General features: G+C 36.0%; 1 protein-coding gene across 1 annotated transcript; it reads left to right on the plus strand.

Moving 5' to 3' along the window:
* Positions 1 to 1987: 1987 nt before the first annotated feature.
* On the plus strand, positions 1988 to 20621 carry ANXA1 (annexin A1). The gene is made up of 13 exons (XM_079707071.1): positions 1988 to 2029; positions 8470 to 8546; positions 8641 to 8749; positions 9266 to 9360; positions 10440 to 10553; positions 10993 to 11083; positions 13131 to 13210; positions 13402 to 13458; positions 15228 to 15321; positions 16190 to 16285; positions 17417 to 17475; positions 19121 to 19243; positions 20272 to 20621. The coding sequence occupies exons 2-13, from the start codon at positions 8481 to 8483 to the stop codon at positions 20326 to 20328; spliced, it is 1041 nt and encodes a 346-aa protein (XP_079563197.1). The 5' UTR covers positions 1988 to 2029; positions 8470 to 8480; the 3' UTR covers positions 20329 to 20621.
* Positions 20622 to 21615: the final 994 nt, after the last annotated feature.

Below are 21615 nucleotides of genomic sequence, written 5' to 3' on the forward strand. Positions count from 1 at the left end.
TGACAAAATAAATGTGGTATTAGAAAGCTGGTCTACATCTGTCCAAGATCAATTTGCAATAATATCAATCAATTAATTAGTACCTAATTAATTAGTTCAATTCATACTTATGGTAGATGATAAAATATAGACTGGCATTTTCTCAGATATTTGGATTAGATGATCATCCTACTTCAGGATATGTTGACTTCATTAACATTAACATTGAGAATTTAGAATGTGTTATAAAAACTGACAATCTTAAGAAAGTCTTTTCACTGATTTTTCCAAACATCACACATATATATATAAACTACTTGAGATATCTAGGAGGAAAAGAGGAGAAAGAACAAATCACTAAAATGTAGCATAAACAGAACTATAATGCTATGATAGAGTTCATACTTGTGCATAGTTTAATGGAAACATCATACATAACTTTGTAAGGTTTCATGAAGAATAAAAATGAATCACTCTCGAGGCTACCAGAACAAATTTCCTTTCTTTGTGTCAAGTGGGAAATTTCTTATTATACCTGTTCCATGATAGCTGCTGCTCCACTAATCCTTTCATTTTATAGTTCTGATTTATTGTTCAAATTTTCTAGAATAGGGCTTCCCTGGTGGCGCAGTGGATGAGAGTCCGCCTGCCGATGCAGGGGACACAGGTTCGTGACCCGGTCCGGGAAGATCCCACATGCCGCAGAGCGGCTAGGCCCGTGAGCCATGGCTGCTGAGCCTGCGCGTCCGGAACCTGTGCTCCACAACGGGAGAGGCCACAACAATGAGAGGCCCGCGTACCACACACACAAAAAAATCTCTAGAATATCAAGGATCTATTTGTATTAAAGTTTATATATAACTTATTCTATAAAAAAATTAATGTGCATAGCCTTCCTCTAATGCCAGTATTTTCTGTGAATGTCATAATGATCATATTTCTAGTGTTAACTTTGTTCGAAATTTTGAGACAACCTCGAGCTTTATTTCTTTTATATTTCTTATTTATATCAACAAGATGTCTGCAAGCACAAAACATCTTTTATTTTGAAGGCAGGAAAAATGCTGGTGAAATAGAAGATTATCCAGTACTGCATAACATTAAAATTTACAAATGTATACTATATTTTTAAAAATAAATGTATTTATTTTTTGCTGTGTAGGTCTTCTTTGCTGCATGCGGGCTTTTCTTTAGTTGCGGTGAGCGGGGCTACTCTTTGTTGCAGTGCGCGGGCTTCTCATTACGGTGGCTTCTCTTGTTGCGGAGCACGGGCTCTAGGCCGTGTGGACTTCAGTAGTTGTGGCTCGCGGGCTCTAGAGTGCAGGCTCAGTAGTTGTGGCACAGGAGCTTAGTTGCTCCATGGCATGTGGGATCTTCCCGGACCAGGGCTCGAACCCGTGTCCCTGCATTGGCAGGATGATTCTTAACCACTCTACCACTAGGGAAGTCCCTATTATTTCTTAATTTCTTAATTATTATTTCTTATTGTCATAAGAATTCTAGTAAGTAGGCAGCCTAGAAAATATCCCTATTTAACAAAAGTTGAAACAAATTCAGGGAAGTTAAATATGTCCCCAAGATCACATAGTAATTAGTGATGAAGCTGGGACTTAACCAAAGGGGGTTTTATTTTGTTTTAAAGTTTATGATTTTTCATTTCACAATTCATTTGACTAAAAAAGTATGCCAATCATTGGTATCAGGATTGAGGCGGATAGTACTGCATACTTGAAAATCTCTTGCATTCTACTCCCCTGTAAAAAAAACAGTGCAAACTGAAGAGGGAAAAATATCTGTACTTCCGTTTTTTTCTTTTGTGCTGTCAGCTCTGAGTTGGTTTAGTGAGTAATTTTGCAAGGCTTGCTTCACTTTGTTTTGAGCAAGACTGAACCCAGTATTTCAAACAAAAGGCAGCCCGTTACTAACTTTTGGTTGCTAGGTGTGGCCTCCTTTCAAATTCTATAAAATCAGAAGCCCAAGGTTCCACTTCCAGTGTGAGCTGTTCAGAGAAGAATCTCTCTTTAGGTCTTTGGACGGAGGCAAAAAAAAGGTAAGTCTTGGTTTTACATTTAGGTAGTTTTGGCTGTTTTGAAAACTTTTCCTATTACAGTGTTTAATGTTACTTCTGTGTCATTTATGGCTAGCTGCACTTACACCTTTGATAAATCTTTCTGTAAAATTACACTGGCTATTTATATTTTAGGAGTCACAAATTGTAATGTTTTATTTTTACTTAGTTAAGAAATACAATTTTAAAAACAAGGAAACTTTGCTTAATACTGGCTTATTGTACTGTTGGTGAGTTACCATGGAAAAGAAGGAAAGAATGTGTTTTTTCCTACAAGTTATGAGTCTTCAAGAGCTGTGTATGCTTTACGTGGAAATCATGAAGGATGGTGGTGTCTGTGGGGAGCCAGGCCAGAAGAACGCAGACATAGGTTTCAGGGATCTATCTCAAAACAGCAGAACTTAAATAATTTATTTTTTCTTTTGTAAAATAAAACAAAGCAAAACAAAAAAATAGATTCAGACCTCATAGTGGCAGTTATGGCTTTTGTAATTAACATTTTGAAATTAACGTTATGTTCACTCATGCAGTGTAAGTAAATTAGAGGATCCACTTATTAATCATTTTATTTAGAGAGGCTGTGGCCACATTCTTTTTCCTGTAGTCTCTGTGTCATAGACAGGCTTTTCAAGTGCTGATTTGAAAATCTAAGGGGAAAGGAAGTATTTCCTGGGTGGTGTCAGATAAGTTATCTCTTGGGAATGCCTGTACTGGCCCTCTAAAAATATTCCACTTAGTAACATCTTGATTGCTGAATGAGCTAATGGCCATAAAACTCCTTAAGAAAGCAAAAAGCATATCTAAAGTAGAGTTTTTACTGGTGTTGGATATATGTGCAAAAGTGAGAGATTTTGAATCCTAACTATATATTTGGCTATTGTTTATTACAAATGTTCCTTCAAGAATTTTTTCTTAGCTCATTCCGAATGTTAAGTTAAATGACGTAACATATGATTTTTAGTGCTAGTTAATCAAAAAAGGTGTGCTTTTTCTTGCCTTGTTTGTGTCTAAAATTATGTGTGGACCTTGAAAAAGTAATATTCTCCCCTGCTTGCAGGAATGTATTTTGGTAGGCACATTGCAAAACGATTCAAATGTGGTAAAATGCTGGTTTCATAATTTCCAAATGGCCTCTTCTCCAGAAGTTATGTTAACCACCCAGTAGCCCCAGGCTCAGCCACATCTGGCAGATATCTGACATTTGATGGATGTTGACAAAACTGTTAATAATAAATTATTAAGAAACCAGTTAGAGTTTCCTGGTTATTAAATACTTTTTCAGTCAAATGATCTGCAAAGATTGGTTTCTATTGATGTTAGCTTGCTGAGCTGGTTCTTAATCCTCTCTAGACCCGTTAATTGATGACATATTTAAAACCATGGGCCTATTATTTTCAGTGATAAACCAAAAGCCGTTTTTCCAGTAAATGATTTCCTCTTTCCTTAAAATGGGAGAGATTTTTATCAGAAAGATCAGAACAGATACAATTTATATAATACCTTCATTCATTATGCTAATTTTCTCCACCTCCATCTGCTTGAGGTGAAATTTAAGACTGGCACTTCAGAGCTATAATGAATCTTAGCTACTGTGTATTTCAACACTCTTAGTTTTATAAATGGAGACCCTCTCCCCCACTGCGGAGAAGTTAAATGTTTTCTTGAGGGCCAACAGCCAGCTAAAGAGAGTCAAAGTAGGGCTCAGAACTCCTCAGTTCTTATTTTTACATCCTATAGTTGTGGATAGAAAATATTTGTTAAATTAGTATAGATATATTTCCTGATTAGCATTGATACAATATTTGTTCATTCAATAATGCTTATTAGCATACTAAGTACAAAGCATTCTGCCAGGGATTAGAGGTTCATAATGAATGGTAGTTATCACTGCCCCCATGGAATGCTGCTTTAAATATAGATAAGTAAATAGCAAGTGATAATGCAGAACAATAGGGACAAGTGTAGGAGTAAAGGCAGGATGCTTCGGGAACACACAGAAGGTCGGTCACTCACCTCAGTGCTGGACCAAGGAAGGCATCTTGGAGGATGTCATGAGGTGTAGTAGGCTGAGTCCTCATCAAGAAGCATCATTTACACAAAGGGAATTGGACATGGAGGATGAAACAGCATTCCAAGCAAAGGGAACACCTTACTCAAAAGTCTAGAAGCAAAACATTCATGAGACTACCTTTCATAAAGTGGCTCTTCGTAAGTCATGCCGTTGTACAGACTAACTAATTGCGCTTTCTCAAACGAGTAGGTGTGGGAAAGACTTGTGAAATATATATTCGAGGGAGAAAACTATGCACAGGCCAAAGCATTGAAAAATAAACTCCCTCGGGCCGGGGTGAAACCTGCCACAGTCTCCATGGGTTAACTGTGAATGAATTTGATTCTTAAGTGTAAGCTATTAAAAATAACATTCATCTTACCATCATCTTTTTGGTCACTAGTTTAAAAGCATATACAATATTTTGGTCACTAGTTTAAAAGTGTATACAATATTTTGGAATCAGAAGGCATGGATTTATGTATGCCTTGATGCTTGCCACTAGTAGCTAGAAAACTGCCAGAAGAAATTACACTTTGTTTACCCAGGTAGAAAATGGGAATAATGATGCTGTCCTCTGCAAGGATCAAATTTCTGCTGCTGTCTTTGCAGAACTCTGATCTTTCTCCCTTGTCTCAGGGAAGACATGATAGACCACAAAACTCAGTTTCCTCTGTCAGAAATTCTGGAAGTAGCCTTTCATGAAGCTGACAGAGATAGAAATTGTGGTTTTTAAAGTTATTAAAAACTGTTCTTCTGTAATAATTTCAAACCTTCAGAAGAGTTGCAAGAATACTGCGCAAAATCACCATATACTTATTACCGAGGTTCCCCAAGTGTTAACCTTTCACCACATTTGCTTTATCATTAATTCTTCCCTTTCCCCCTTCCACCCTCTCTATATAGTTATTTTTTTCTGTATCATTTGAAAGAACACTGCAGATATGATGTCCCTATGTCTCTAGATACTTCAACCATAGTGCAGTTCAAAAAAATCAGGAAATTAACTTTCATACAATAAGCCATAGTTTTCTCAAACTGTCCAGTTGGTACAATTGCTGATGTACCATTTCTGGAATACCTTTCTCTTACATTTAGTAAGCATGGCTCCCTCTCTGTCTAGCATCTTTTTATGCATATTTACCTTCTTTAATTTATTGCTGAATGAGAGGAAGAGAGCTCTTTTATGACACATACAAAAAAATGTTCATCCCTAAAAAGTTACACATTTTTTCTTAGATAAATGAGATTGGTAGGCAGTGCATGTTCACAGATGATTAATTAGAAGAACTCTGGAATATTATTAACTTCCATATAGGTCAGCCTATGTATAAATGGTCAATTTCATCGTCAAATTAGATGATGTTAAGGACTGAGATAAACTTGGTTTCAGAGCTCATTGGTAGCCAGATTAAATATATATTGAGCTAAGGAAAATTAATAAAATAAGCTCTTAAGTACCTAGTACATGTTCTAAACATTGCAACTTAAAAGAAAGATGGAAAAAATAAAACCTGTTGTGAACTCAGAGGGTTATTAAATTTTTTTTTAACTGTACAATTCTACTTCATAGACTAGATCGTTCTCTGAATAGTAAAAATATATGACAAATATTTGTATAGCATGTGGCAATCTATAAAACATGTTTGCATGTTTGTGATTTATTTATAGTTAAGAAATCTTACCTTCAAATTACTGAATGGGTTTAATCAAGTACAAAACGCTGGTTTTCATACAGAGGTTAGGTATTGAACACACAGAATGGTTTAGCAATACAATCTGAGCAAAATATTTTTGCTGTGGTATTTGTAAGGTGTATTGCAACTATTCAAGGTTCTGTTAAAACATGTAGCTGTGTTTGAGCACTTAACTAGCAGTACATGATCGAAACTATTTCCTTGAGGGTTTGTACATCCTGCCACAATCCTTGTGTCTTTAAGCTTTGCTGAGAGCTAGTGGATCTTGTTTGGCTGAATTGAGATTCCTTTTTCCTCTAATTGCTTTCCTGAGTAGGTTCTATTCAGGTTGCTTGACCATATTCCAGATCATACCTTCAGGCCATCCAAATGGCTTCAGACTAAAATCGAGGAACACAGAGGATATGTCACAAAGCTGTCTCCTCTATGGATACTCTTGTGTCAAACAAATTATTCAACCCCTTTGTTTTTGTTATTTTGTATTAAGTAATGAATGGAGCAATATCATTTTCTAGGCTTTCTCAAATTTTTTTTTGAAGAAACTCATGCATTATGTAAGCATTTTAAGTGAAAAAATTGTGAAGTAAAGTTTCCATAAAATTTATTTTGAAGTTGTGAGGCTCATTTTTTAAATTACCTTTGACAAGATCCTTAATTTCTTCTTTGATCTCTTTTGAAGTTTTTCTTTTCTAATTGAAAAGAGTGGAAATATTGGAACACATATTTCTATAATTGAAGGAAAAGTACTTTGCTAAGTGACCAATCATATCACATTTCGAGGATTCTACTTCATAAAGGACATGGATGAGATGATAAAAATGGACGTTTTAAATACCTGAAACCTTGCCAGAAATTGCAAGAAGTTTTGGATATGCCAATTAAGCAAAAGAAAAACGACACTCCATGTGCCAACAGCAATTGCACCAGATTATAGTGTAATAGGAACTAAAACCTTATGCGAAATTGTACACCATGACTTTATCTCAGGAAATAACTTTAAATTTATCAGTTGCTTGTGGGGAAGAGATTCAGTGAGTGCACAATATATTGGTTCTTCTCACAGATGACACAACAGTAATTTGAACAATCCCCATGATAATTAAGTGGAGATAGTTTCTGCTTTGGATATTATTTCTCTCATGTATTTAATCTCATTACTTGCAACTACAGCCATTTTTCAGCAGGTGTGGACTGAAATACTTTGTCTGAACATGCCATTAAGGAATCAGGTTATGGGTTTTACTCCTCATGAGTCATTTAGCTTCATAGCAAGAATTTAAAACTGCTAAGATTATCCTTCCAGCCTCCTTCAGATGTACTCATGATAGCTGTCTCCAGAGAAATAAACAAAAGGGTATGGAGAGATAGATCAGTGTAGACCTGGAGCTTGAGCTCCTAAAAAAAAAATCCCTGGACAAAAAGGATCATTGATGGCTCCTTTTGTAGATAACTCAGAGAATGCGTTAATTTTTAACATACTTCAGGTTTTAAAAATATACATGTTTTATTAAATAAAAATATTGCTGAACCACGACAGCAAGTCAGGCAATTTTCTTTAAGATAGAGTTTTCCAAAAGAGGGCATGCATGGTGCAATTTCACTCTAATGAATCCTGTTAGAGCAAGGCACCTGCTATAAAATAATCCTTTTCTGGGTTTTTTATGTTGGGTTAAAAAACACATGTAGGACTAGTGTTTAGACAGCTCAAATAGGAACAAATGTGAATGTAGTGATTACTCCAGGTACTGAAATAATTTTATACCACGGAATGGAAAAGAAAACTGAATTATTTCGGGGAGAAATATCACCTGAATATCTTTCTATAGAGTTTTGAGTCTGAATCCACTCCCGCAGATTAGTCATAGATTATTTTACCTTATAAATGTCAGTATTATGCTCTTTCTCTACCCATTACTTTTGTTCAAGTCCTCATTAATCCTACATAGATTCTCCCACAACTTACTAAATGGTCTCTAATCTTCCCTCTTGCTCATCTCCTAGCCATTCTCTATGATACAGGGTGACCTTTCTGAAATATAACTTTCTTTTTAAAAAATCCATTGTTTATCCAAACCTTTGGAAATATATTTAAACTTTTAAATTTGGGCTTCTGTTAACATTTCTTGCTCTAGTAAACTTCTTTCAACTTCCCAAATATGACAAGTTTCTCTCTGTTTTGTTCTCTTTAACTTTTCTGCTAATCTCAACTATTCTCAAGAGAGGCTCAGGTCACCAAGAACTTCCTCTAAGAATTGTTCTTAGCTTTTGAATTTTCTTAGGGAGAGCACACACTGGCTTCAGCCAAGGGATGTTTCAATGTTTTTGCGCCCTCAGTGCTTGGCATACAGTGGGTGGTCTGTAAATTTAGAGCAGTGAAGTGAAACACCAGCTCCTCTCTTCAGCCTATATGCTTACTTATAGAAGTCATCTGATCCCTAAGGTGAAGGCTGAATATGCTGAGAAAGAGCTATGTTTCAGAGGCTATGGGTTTCTGTTCAAGGGTAGTAGACTCTCTTTCAAAAAGACCCAAATCTAGCATTTTATGATGCTCCAAAGAGTAATCCTGGAAAGTAAAGGCAAGGCTGCTCTATGTCTTGTGTATGGAAGGGGGTGGAGTGGTGTGTATATGTGGTGGGTTTGTGGTTTGTAAACGCATCGACCTGTTTTCTTTTCAGATCCTTCAAAAATGACAATGGTAACTGAATTCCTCAAGCAGGCGTGGTTTATTGACAATGAAGAGCAGGAATACATTGTAAGTCAAGTGACAATGAAATAACTTAGTTAAATATTAAAATAGAAACTAATGTAAGTGAATGGACAGTAATTTATTTCTCACTCATCCACAGAAAACTGTGAAAGGATCCAAAGGTGGTCCTGGGTCATCAGTGATCCCCTGTCCTAGCTTTGATCCATCCTCAGATGTTGAGGCCTTGCATAAAGCAATCACAGCTAAAGGTAATTCTGTCTCCCCAAAACAGTCCCCTCCTAGACATTTCAGAATGGCTACTAAAAAACAGACATGTGCAATTTAAAGAGTCTTTTGTTTTGAAGATAAAAAGATTTCCTTGTCAACGAAGATATATTTCCTTTCTCAGCGCTTGGGAAATTTTGGTCAAATTGGTAGAATATTTACTTCTACAACAGATATGCTCACAAAGCTCATTTCTAACAGGCTCAATGCTGAAGTCAACACCTCTGCTCACATTTAGGGTTTGAACTAGGAAACAAACACTGCAACACTGAGGGCCAGGAACAATTTCTTCCTCCTTTCTCATTCAAGTGAATGGAATGTCATCCCAAGTGCTTTCATTTGATATGCAGTATCGCATCCATATCCCAGTCTGGTAAAATTTGTACTTCTTCGTTTTGTTAAGAACTTCCTTTGAAGCATCTTGATAATGAACCATTTTATGTCGGTTATTGATGATGAAGAAAATTGATTTTAGAAGTCTAGGGGCCCTTTATTTCCAGGTGTGGATGAAGCGACCATCATTGAAATTCTAACTAAGAGAAACAATGCCCAGCGTCAGCAGATCAAAGCAGCCTATCTCCAGGAAAAAGGAAAGGTAGGTTGGAGTGGTTAATTGAGATAATTAATTTCAGTCATATTTGTGATTAAGTATAGATTTTGAAGCACAGTTGCCTAGTTCTGTCAGTCTCTAACCACCGTTTTTCCATTACAACTAAGATTACTGTATTTATCCTCTTGGTTGCAATGTAATCAATTTTAGCAAATTTCCTGGTTTTATATATTGTTTTGTCATCTTGATTCTTTGCCCATGTCATGTGGTGTTCTGTATTGGAGACAAGCCTTTAACTTGAACATAACAGACATCAAGATTACTATTGGCAATAAGAAATATGTTCTGATTGAAATGTGTCTTCTGCTAAAACTTAAACTGAACTGTTTAATGTCTGAATGTAAAGTTTATACATATAATTCTATTTTAAAAGTAAGCTTTATATTTTTATACAAAAAATGGCAATTTTTTTAAGGAGTGCAGTTAGAAAACTATTTGATGTCTGACTATAGTGCTTATTTGAACAGTGCAAATCCCAATGGTTGGAAAAGTTATTAACACATTATTTTTATTTTTATTTTTTTTATTTTTTATTTTTTTGCGGTACGCGGGCCTCTCACTGTTGTGGCCTCTCCCGTTGCGGAGCACAGGCTCCAGACGCGCAGGCTCAGCGGCCATGGCTCACGGGCCCAGCCGCTCCGCGGCATGTGGGATCCTCCCGGACCGGGGCACGAACCCGTGTCCCCTGCATCGGCAGGCGGACTCTCAACCACTGCGCCACCAGGGAGGCCCTAATACATTATTTTTAAAGTATTCTTACTACTGTTTCTGTTAATACACAACCCCTATCTTTTGAGTTCTGTGATTTCTTCCCTGTATAAAGGATTGAGAACCCTGTCCTTTAAAAAATTATCAATGAATTCAGTAAATTTCATTCTAATCACTCTAGATCTAAAAGATTAAGATATTAAATATCAGGTACCCTTTTCTATGTAAAGGGAAGGAGCTCTAAAAAATGGTTGTGTTTAGGACTCAGCAAGACTATCTAAAGATCAGGTAACACCACATTACTGTATCACCCTGCATGTTATTTACAAGAAGGTTATAACATCTCCTTTTTATAGCCCCTGGATGAAGCTCTGAAGAAAGCCCTCAAAGGTAACCTTGAGGAAGTTGCTTTGGCTCTGTTGAAAACTCCAGCCCAGTTTGATGCTGATGAGCTACGTGCTGCCATGAAGGTAAATCATCTAATTTAAGCAAAACTCCTTTCCTCAAGAGAATGTCTAATCCACTTATGCCTCTTACTGTATTCTCAACAACTAGTATAGGACCATCAATCAGTGGTTATAAAATGAATAAGTGAATGAATAAATAAATGAATAAATAAATGTTGGTGTTAACAACTATGTTATTTCCACTATCTTCATGATGTTATTATATATCATAGATCTCTCTTTTTATGTATTTGCCCAAAATATTTGCTTTAAACCCATTTTGTTTTTAGAGCACTATAATAGATAGACCTTATTGTAATTATTAAATATTGTGGATATTTACTAAATACTGTGAGAAATTTACTAAATGTCAGATTCGAACAAATTTTGGGACACAAAAACTAGTTGATATTCTTGAATGAAGATTTTTCTACAATTCTTTTATTCTTCTTTTTCAATTCAGGGCCTTGGAACTGATGAAGACACTCTGAATGAAATTTTGGCATCAAGAACTAACAGAGAAATCAGAGAAATTAACAGAGTCTATAAAGAAGGTAAGTTTTAATGTCCAACAACCCAATTGCCTTAGTCGGGAAGGAAATCTGATATACTTCAAAAAAAAATTGAGTGTGGATGTTAATTATGGGGACTTTGGAAACTACATATTAACATATTTCTTCATTGTTTATCACATGTCTACCACATGCACATACTGTTACCAGACACATTAGAGCTGCTGGGGTGCAGATAAGGGACACAATTGTCTCAGCCCTCATCAAGTTTGCACTTTAATAAAAAATGTCCCTTTGGGACAAATGGCTACATATTATTGCAGTGGAAAACTCAATTCAAAGAACTAAATTTAAAGAATTTCCTAAAAACATTTCTTATCTTTCTGAGGTTTATTTCATAAAAATGTCCCGTTGTCTTCCATTTTGAAAAGATAACAACAACAAAACACCCCAAACATTTGTCCTTGAAAAAGTACAGAGCTTGGTGCTTATAATTCTCTGATGGAAACTAACTTTACCATTATGAGCATAAATGACTCACTTACTTTCAATGTCCAGATAGATCCATGGGGATGAAAGACCAGCAGTGGCTCATGTTATCTATTCAGTGAAACATCTCATTTCAGTGGTATGCTCAACAGTATAAAGAGTATCTGCAAGTGGGCCCTGGGCAGTGCTGGGTTTTTACTATTTTCCTTTTCTTGTTTCCTAAGTCCCCAGCTTTTTTGTTTTCCCAGCTTAACATGTAGCACCACAGAGGATATTTCCGCTTGATTTTAATACCAAACATAGAGAATACAATAGCCCTTGTATATTATTTTCACAGCAATCTAATAAAGGAACCAGAATAAGGAAGCTTTTAACTTCATTTTCTGCAATTCATATCTCATTTTCAATATTTATCTTAAATCCATTTATCAGTGAAAACCATCAAGAGGGGCATTATTATTAGTTGTGGGGTTTTTTTGTTTTGTTTTGTTTTGTTTTTTGCGGTATGTGGGCCTCTCACTGTTGTGGCCTCTCCCGTTGCGGAGCACAGGCTCCGGATGCACAGGCTCAGCGGCCATGGCTCACGGGCCTAGTTGCTCCACGGCATGTGGGATCTTCCCAGACCGGGGCACGAACCCGTGTCCCCTGCATTGGCAGGCGGACTCTCAACCACTGCGCCACCAGGGAAGCCCTATTATTAGTTTTTTTCTTTGATAAAACATAGTTTACAAACGTAAATATCCATAAATTATTCCCAACGTATAGTTCAATGACAGCTTATTAAATTGTTCTGTCTTCTAGTGAATTATAAATTCAATTACTTTTTGCTAGTACGGCATTATTTTGCAAGTTAAGCATGGGTGTTTAACAAAGAAAAGTTTTACGTCTATATCTAAGGTAGACGGGTATACATACACACATACATGCATAACTAAAATATATTACATATAAGATATTTATCATTTTTAAAGTAAATAAATACTCTGTGTTCAAGCAAGTTCCTCTGGTTTATTTTTTAAAATAACTGTTCTATTCAACTCATTGCTTAAATTCTGGTATGTTTTATTTCAGAATTGGTTTTGTTTTTTTTTTTTTGCGGTACCCGGGCCTCTCACTGTTTTGGCCTCTCCTGTTGCGGAGCACAGGCTCCGGACATGCAGGCTCAGCGGCCATGGCTCACGGGCCCAGCCGCTCCGCGGCATGTGGGATCCTCCCGGACCGGGACACGAACCCATGTCCCCTGCATCGGCAGGCGGACTCCCAACCACTGTGCCACCAGGGAAGCCCCGGGAATTGGTTATTTAATAATGTACACCTATGCAATTTATTCTCATTAGCAAAAGCTTTAGGGCTATAGCTTTTCACAGTATTATCTAAATTGTTTTAATTGCCTTATAGGCAATAAATTTGATGATCAGAAATTTTGCTTGATCTGATTCCTCTATTTTTATTAAAAAATGATAATATTTGAAATGTGTCCCATAAGTCATTGAACACTTGGCATTGCAAATTGTGAGCCAATATAGAGATGTCAGGTATTACTATTATCACCATTACTTATCACTAGTTTAATACAAGATATACTTTTCTTATTTCTCAGAACTGAAGAGAGATCTGGCTAAAGACATCACCTCAGACACATCTGGAGATTATCAGAAGGCTTTGCTTTCTCTTGCTAAGGTATAACTCAGATAGTTCAGGAAATGCCTCTTCTTTTATGAAAAGTAAAATCTTAGATTTCGTCTCTCTAGAAATGAGCAATTCATTCCTTTTCCCACAAAGAATATTACTCATCTGATTTTAAGGGAATTAAGTAAATCATGTGATTACATGCTAGAAAACCACTTACAAAAGAATGGGATATTTTTCAGGGTGACCGATGTGAGGATGTTGCCGTAAAGGACGACTTGGCTGATGCGGATGCCAGGGTAAGCAAGTACTCACAAATACTCCTAGAATCCACTTTCCTACTTCAAATAGGTCCTACCTGAGGTGAGGTACCACTTGAGGGCCTCCACATGAAAGCAAATCTGAGATCCTCCAAAAGGACCATAGTACCTAGTGTCCATTCCCTGAATGATGCCTACCTTTCTGCATTCAAGCCGTCAAAGACAGGAAATGTGGTCTTTATGTTTTCAGTAGATTGCACTATTCATGAAGCTGGAGAGGAATGAGAGAGAACAATGAGAATTTGATTTGTTATTCCCAAGAATTGTTTTGTTGAGAAAACAGAATTTTTATTTTACCAGGTATAAGAAATAAAGTGGAAAGAATAAGCACATCGAATATTCTTTTAACAGTGAACATTGGTTTAGAGGTGTAAGTTTATATTGTAAAAATACTATTGTAATGACATTAAAATTATAAAAATTAGAACATTTATATACTTTGAAGCATATCGTTATACATAGTGTCAGCGAGGTTGCTTGTTATTTATACATCAATCCATTGGCAACATTAGAAAAACTGTGTCATTTTAGGGCCTGGACTTTTTGTTAAAAAAAAAAAAAGACAGCTATTATTTACATATGCCTTCCTCATGGGATAGTATTCTCTACAAATTCATCACAGTGAGTTAGTAAGAATGGAAACTTATTTGATCACCTCCACTCACTGTACCAGTACATTATCCTGCACATAATAAGCATTTATTAACTTTTGTTGAATGAATGCATATATATCAGATGTTTGCTTGGAAAGTCCAGAATAACTTCTTACGCCCATTGGAAATTTGACCATTTTAATAGAAATTGTGCAATCATACCAAAGAATCAAAGTAGCATTTGAATAGTTGCCCATAGTAAGAAATTACTCTTATTTGCTTGTGATATTTCTGAATTTGCTTTCCATTTTAAGGCTATCAGGGCTCTTAGATGTATATTTATGGCAGCTACATGGATTAGTGTGACCTAGGAAGAGGATGGTAATTAACATTTCAAAGTTAATAGAGCATGTTTGTGACAATAAGGCAGGGATTATCTTTTCCATTTGCAAAAGAGGAAAATCTGTAGTTTAATAAGGTCCAACTATTTATCTAAGATTACAGAGCTATTAAGTGGCACAGTCAGAATTTGAATCCAGAAATTCTAACATCAAAATTCAAGATCTAGGTAATGGTTGAATTACTGACTTACCAGTACCATTTGCTGAAAACTACTTTGAACAGTTACAAGTAAAATTAAAAATTAGACAGTCCCTTGGAGTTGCCTTGATACGGAGTGCAATCTTAAAGCAATTTAATTTAACAAACATTTGGGACCTCCCTGGTGGCGCAGTGGTTGAGAGTCCGCCTGCCGATGCAGGGGATACGGATTCGTGCCCCGGTCTGGGAGGATCCCATATGCCGCGGAGCGGCTGGGCCCGTGAGCCATGGCCGCTGAGTCTGTGCGTCCGGAGCCTGTGCTCCGCAACGGGAGAGGTCACAACAGTGAGAGGCCCGCGTACCACCAAAAAAAAAAAAAACATTTATTCTGCAAACATATATTCAGTCTCTAGGGTTCGCAAGGCACCTTGAGAGATACTATGGAAAATACTTGACAAAATAGGGTTCCCATCTTTAAGGAACTTATAATCTTAGCATTGCCTACTCTGATTGTATTGGACACAGCAGCTGCTGCCTCCAAAATCTTTGAAGAGATCTAACATTCTTGTGCAGATAGCAAGTCAGCAGATAGTCAAGTGTTTATTTTCTTGACAGGCCTTATATGAAGCAGGAGAAAAAAGAAAAGGGACAGATGTTAATGTGTTCACCACCATTCTTACCACCAGAAGCTCTGCCCATCTTCGCAGAGGTAAGAATAAAACAAATGTTTCCTGGGATTGTTTATAGAAGATGCAGGGGTTTTTTAGGACAAATAAGAGAAAGGAAAGAGAGAAATCTTAATCATTGTCATTCTGATACCAAATGAATGCAGTGTTCCTGACCCCTTCTTGCTATTTGTGCATTTGTCCAGCTTTGTACCACCACCATTTTATAGTATTTGAAACACATTTTATGACTTTGGCATGTAGAACATTAGTTTGTTATTTTTACTATTTCCTTTCCCTAAAATATTTGGAATAGGTCTGACAACATATACACATGCAACGAAACAAATGAAATTACAATGAAGAAAAACAAAAAAAAAACTCATGGCTGAGTGAAGAAAAGAGTATCTAGATGCTGCAGAAACAAAACCCAAAAAAAGAGTTCTTGCCCTTGATCACAAGATTTAACTCTTGACTTCTGGAAGTCAAGGCAAAGGGAAGGTCATGATGATTACCTAAAGTTTATTATTTTTATAACAGCACTCCAATTTCTAATGTTAAAATTAAGAGAAATCTACTACACAGATCTTTATATAAGGAAAGATCCATTTGTTATGGCACTTATCTCTGATGTAGTGTTATGGATGTCAATCACATGCCACTTCTAATAAATATCAATGTTTGCAAAAATTTCCCCAAAATATACAGAAGCACCAAAATAGCCATGTAAGTTACATTCCTCAGAGAAGATGATGTATCCAAAATATGCTCAGTTGAATAATTAGCTTTAAAATGTGTTTTTTGAAGTTCAGTCCTCCTAAGGAATACTTTGACTCAGTTGCCCTGATTTTGCTCAAGTTTGCTAAAGAATAGGATGTTTTGTACATCTCTTAGTTTAAATTTAATATTCAGTGTTTCAGAAGTACTCCAAGTACAGTAAGCATGACATGAACAAAGTTCTGGACCTGGAGTTGAAAGGTGACATCGAGAAATGCCTCACAGTTATTGGTATGTAGTCCTGGAGGGGGAAGAGTTTTCTAACTTGAAATTGCATTGTCAATGCTGTCCCATAATTTACAAAATAAAATATAACAAAACAAAACAAAAACACAGATGTAATTTATATTTCAAATAGAGGCAACATGTAAGATAATGGCAATAAATATTTAGCTAAAGTTATACAATGGCCTTATTAGTAATAACAGATATTATTTCCTTTTTTAAAAAGATGGGCAGGTGGACAATACTTACTGAGCACCTACTTATACTACCATGCAATACACCAGGCTGGGCATGGCACAAAGGAAAGTCAAAATGGTCATTAAGAGCATAGGATTTGGAATTAAATAAATGCAGATCCACATTCTGGTCTGTCACTTGCTAATTGAGTAATCTTGGGCAAGTCCAAAGGATTTGATTCAGTAGGTCTCTGGTGGCTTCTGAAAAGGTCTTCAGAAGCAAAGGATTTTAAAGGTTTCCCATTTTATTCAGATGACCAGTCAAGGTTTGGAAACCTGCATTTTAAAGCAGTGCTTCTCAAACATTAATGTGCACATGAATCCCTTGGGAATCTTGTTAAAATGCAGATTCTAATTCAGTAGATCTGGGGTGGGGCCTGGATTCTGCATTTCTAACAAGCTCTTAGTTGATGCCAATTCTTTTGGTCCATAGACCACACTTTGAGTATCAAGGTAGAGAATCATACTAATGGACACATCTGTTAGTATTTTATAATATTTGGCAGCTGCCTTATATTTTAAGACTGTCCTGTTCCACTTAAAATTTTTTTCTTATTACAACATGAAAAACTATTTCTTCCATGCCAGCATGACCTTTAACACCTACTAGTTTCCCTGTTTCCATGAAGAGTATACTCAGGATAGCATGAAATACTGAAGTTGCTGTTGGGTAGATTTAAGATAATAGGAAAAGAGTGATGTTGTCAGAGAACAGAATATTCAAAGTCACCATCTAGAAAGTAGCTTCTTATAAGCCAAATATCCCATATTGGTAGGAAGGGTAAGGAACAGGGATGGAGAAGAGAATCTTACTTGTAAAACTCTGTATTCTTGTTTCTGTCACATGCATCCTTCTTTTTTTGGTGGTAAATATGTCAACTAAGATACACCTCTCTTGCAGTGAAGTGTGCCACAAGCAAATCAATGTTCTTTGCTGAGAAGCTTCATCAGGCCATGCAGGTAACTTTCAACATATGTGATTTGCTTAGGGAAAAAAAATTATGGTGTATGGAAAGAAGAAAAGAAAACCTCATATTGTTTGAAAATTACACTTATTTTAATATCTTTCCATTAAAAAGAATTACTTTTCCATCCAGTGCAAGAGGTAATATACTTCCTTATTAGAATAAAATTCTCCGTTAGATTTGTTATGTTCTTTTATAGGTAAGATAGTAAGGTGAGCTTGAATGTAATTTGTAGATTACGCATGATTTAAATAAAACTTCAGTCAGCAGAGGAAGGGTGATATACTTCCTCTTTTAATGTATGATTTTAGTAACCTACTTCTGCTAAGGTTGTAAGTTGCACAATCTCCCCCTTTCTAAGCTTCACTTATCTTTTTTATTATTCTGCCTTCCATGCCATTGCATTATATGTCATTCTAAGATTTTTAAATTTTGTTCTAAGATCACTGAAGGGGAAGGTGTTATTAAGATGTATTTGAGATACCTTAACCACTTCACTTTAACTTTATCGTTTAGCATGCATCTTATTATATAGGTTGTCACCTCCATGCTTGTATTGTGACGTTATGAAATTGGCTTTTTTTTTTCCTTTGCCACTTCAAAATAAGGAAGTCTTCAGAGAACGATCTAACTATTCAATTAATAGGAAAGAGTCCCTATGAAGTGATAGGCATTGTGCTACTAGGTATCAAGAGTAGGCAGTACAGTCCCTGACCCCATGCCTGCTCTTATCTAGTGAGGTAATTAGATGGGTAACAATGAAAACCTAGTATTGTAAAAGAGCAGAAGAGGGGCCTGTGCCCCAGGCTTTGGAAATCAATGTAGCCTTGCTGTCAGCTAAACTAAGACCTGATATTTGAAAAGGAATTAGCCAGAGGAGAGCAGAAGTGGACGAGATGAAGGGATAAAGCAAGACTGGTCCAGGAGGAGGAGATACTATGTCTCTTTCTGGATAGTAAACATAATTAGAGTGATGGTGCATGGTGGAAGAAGTTGTAGAATTAGGCAGGGCATTGTAAGCCCAGATAAAATGATTGGTTTTCATCCTAAAAGCAGCAGAAGGCCATTGAAGGTTTTTTTTTTGGTGGGGGGGACGGTGGGGTTTGCTGTATGCAGGCCTCTCACTGCTGCGGCCTCTCCCTTTGCGGAGCACAGGCTCTGGATGCGCAGGCCCAGCGGCCACGGCTCATGGGCCCAGCCGCTCCGCGGCACATGGGATCCTCCCGGACTGGGGCACGAACCCACGTCCCCTGCATCGGCAGGCGGACTCCCAGCCACTGCGCCACCAGGGAAGCCCCATTGAAGGGTTTTAAATAGATGAATGGGAAGATCAGATTTATAATTTAGGAAGTTTACTTCATTTGTAATTATTGAATAGTTTAGACAGAGGAAAGACTGGGTGGTAGAAGACCAATTAGGAGGTTATGAAAGCTTGTATATATGCTGCTGATATCACAGTTTGGTTTGTGTCATTTTATTACCACTTGTATAAAGTGTGTGTGTGTATTTTAATGTGGTGATAGTTTCTCCATAGAAACTATATAGGTGAGCTTAAGAGCTTCACATTCAAACCCATATCCTGCCTTATTAAGAGTATGCTCTGAACATGAGGGACGCTTACCATCATTTGTTTTGGACAGGGTATTGGAACTCGTCATAAGACACTGATCAGGATTATGGTCTCCCGTTCTGAAATCGACATGAATGACATCAAAGCATGCTATCAGAAGTTGTATGGCATCTCTCTCTGCCAAGCCATCCTGGTATGTTGTGATTTTCATAATGCTAACCCCACAAATGACAATACTTTTGCAACTTCTTCAAAGAGAAAGGCTGACTTATTGTATCTGTAAATTTCATATGTAAGATTAATTTGTTATATTAAGATACAGGGACTTCCCTGGTGGTCCAGTGGTTAAGACTCCACACTTCTACTGCAGGGGGTGCAGGTTCGATCCCTGGTCAGGGAACTAAGATCCTGCATGCCATGTGGTACAGCCAAAATATAAAAATTTTAAAAAAAGATACATAATTTAAAGTAAACTGAACTTTCACTGGTAAAATCTACTAGTGAGTTCTATAATGAAAGACTCTGCAAATTTTCCAATAGTCATGGAAACAGTTTCCCATACATACATTTAGCAATCAAAATATTTTAGTAGAGAGACATAATGATTTATATAATTATTTATGATCAATGAATACTGATCAGAGGATTTGAAACTTTTTATTCTAACTTTTTCCTTAATTTTGTCATATGTGAAATATATAAAATACATGTTCAAGTTAAGAAGTAAAAAAAGACAAGTCAAGGGGTTTTGAACTTAATGAAAGATAAGTGACTGTTTAAATTCAATTTGGCATTTATATTGGATAACTAAAATCTACCAAGAAAAAGTGAGAATATCATGGGCTTATAACTTTCACTCTGGTTGAGCAAGTCAGAGGTGATACGAAATTGTATTGTGTTGTACTTAATTCTGTGTGGTATTTCATTCTTGGAAAACAATGGCTCTAATATATAACATGATCAATTCAGAGAAGTTTGCAATCTGAATTTTGAAAGCTATTGCTTTTCATATAATAATTAAAATATCAGTTATCTGCTATATGAATTATATTATTTGATTAAATAAGTGATATTCTTATCCAAGATTCTAGAAAATAGATGTACTGTGATGTATGTTCTACAACTGTTAAGTCTAATACAGTAATTATTCTCAATTTAAAAATACCTTCTATTGATTATGGTTTCAGGTAGCATTAAGTATACTTTATTTTTTATCAACAGGATGAAACCAAGGGGGATTATGAAAAAATCCTGGTGTCTCTCTGTGCAGGAGACTAAACATTCCTTTGATGATCTCAAGCTTTTTGATCAGAAGACTTATTAACCATATCTTTCCATTCCATATCATAGATTTAAATAGGAAAACTTCTTCAACAGGAATATAGTCTAGTAACTTCTTCCTGAAAAGTATAGCCTATAAATAATTTTTTATTTCAACTCTATATAATAGAGATACGTTTATTAAAAATATATTTACTCCAAACTATAAAACCCCATAAAGAGGTTATTCTAGTAACATTGCTTGAGAAAGATGTTTATGTCACAGAAAATAAAATGATTTTACAGGACAATTGGTGCACCATTAGTTCTTCTATTCTGATTTTCTTTTGTGTGTAATGCAGTTGTTTGATTTGATATCAAGGGTCAGGAGCCTGAATTCTAAATTATAATCCTCTAATGAAATAGATTTTACATATTAAACGAAATAAAATATTCACAGAGTTAGAAAATGAACTTCATACATTTTACCATCTGGGTACAGATTATTGAGAGAGTATCTTAGTATAATAACGGATTTATTGCATCAGTATTGTAACAATTGGATATTCTGCTATATTTCATGAACCAGTATAAAGATGAAATAGCAACAGCAATAAAATTCCTCACTTTTTAAAAAATGGTAGTTGCATATTTTCTAAGAGACTATCAAACTGCTTTCCAGAGTGGCTGTACCATTTTACTTTCCCATCATAAATGCATGAGTAATCTAGTTTCTCCTCTCCACAACCTCACTAGCATTTGATATTGTCACTATTTTGTATTTTGGCATTGTTTATTTTTTATTGTTGACTTTTGAGAATTCCTTATATATTCTACATATTAGTCCTTTGTCAAATATGTGGTTTGCAAATATTTTTTCAGTCTATAGCTTGTATTCTCATCTTCTTAATAGAGAAAGACTTTCTCAGAGGAAACATTTCAAGTTTTAATGAGATTCAATTTTTCAATTTTTCCTTTCATTGATTTTGCTTTTGGTGTCACATCTACAGACTCTTTACCTAACCTTTGGTCCTGAAGATTTTCTCCTGTTTTTCCTAAAAGTTTTATAGTTTTCCATTTTACATTTCAGTTTGTGATCCATTTTGAATTAATTTTTGTGTAAAGTGTGAGATCATACCTTGGTCAAAATTCTTTTTTTTTTTTTTTTTTTTTTTTTTGCTTATGACTATCCAGTTGCTCTCATACCATTTGTTGAAAAGGTAGTTATACTTCCATTGAATTGCTTTTGCACATTCGTAAAAAAAAAAAATCAGTTATTTTCCTTTGAGAGTATTCTTACCACAT

The sequence above is a fragment of the Hyperoodon ampullatus genome (assembly GCF_949752795.1).
Source record: "Hyperoodon ampullatus genome assembly, chromosome: 6".
NCBI classification, from domain to species: domain Eukaryota; kingdom Metazoa; phylum Chordata; class Mammalia; order Artiodactyla; family Ziphiidae; genus Hyperoodon; species Hyperoodon ampullatus.

Coding starts and splice junctions, on each gene's coding strand:
- ANXA1 (XM_079707071.1), top strand. CDS start 8,481: ATGACAATGGTAACTGAATTCCTCAAGCAGGCGTGGTTTATTGACAAT. Junction 9,361..10,439: donor ATCTCCAGGAAAAAGGAAAG/GTAGGTTGGAGT, acceptor TCCTTTTTATAG/CCCCTGGATGAAGCTCTGAA. Junction 13,211..13,401: donor CTTTGCTTTCTCTTGCTAAG/GTATAACTCAGA, acceptor GATATTTTTCAG/GGTGACCGATGTGAGGATGT.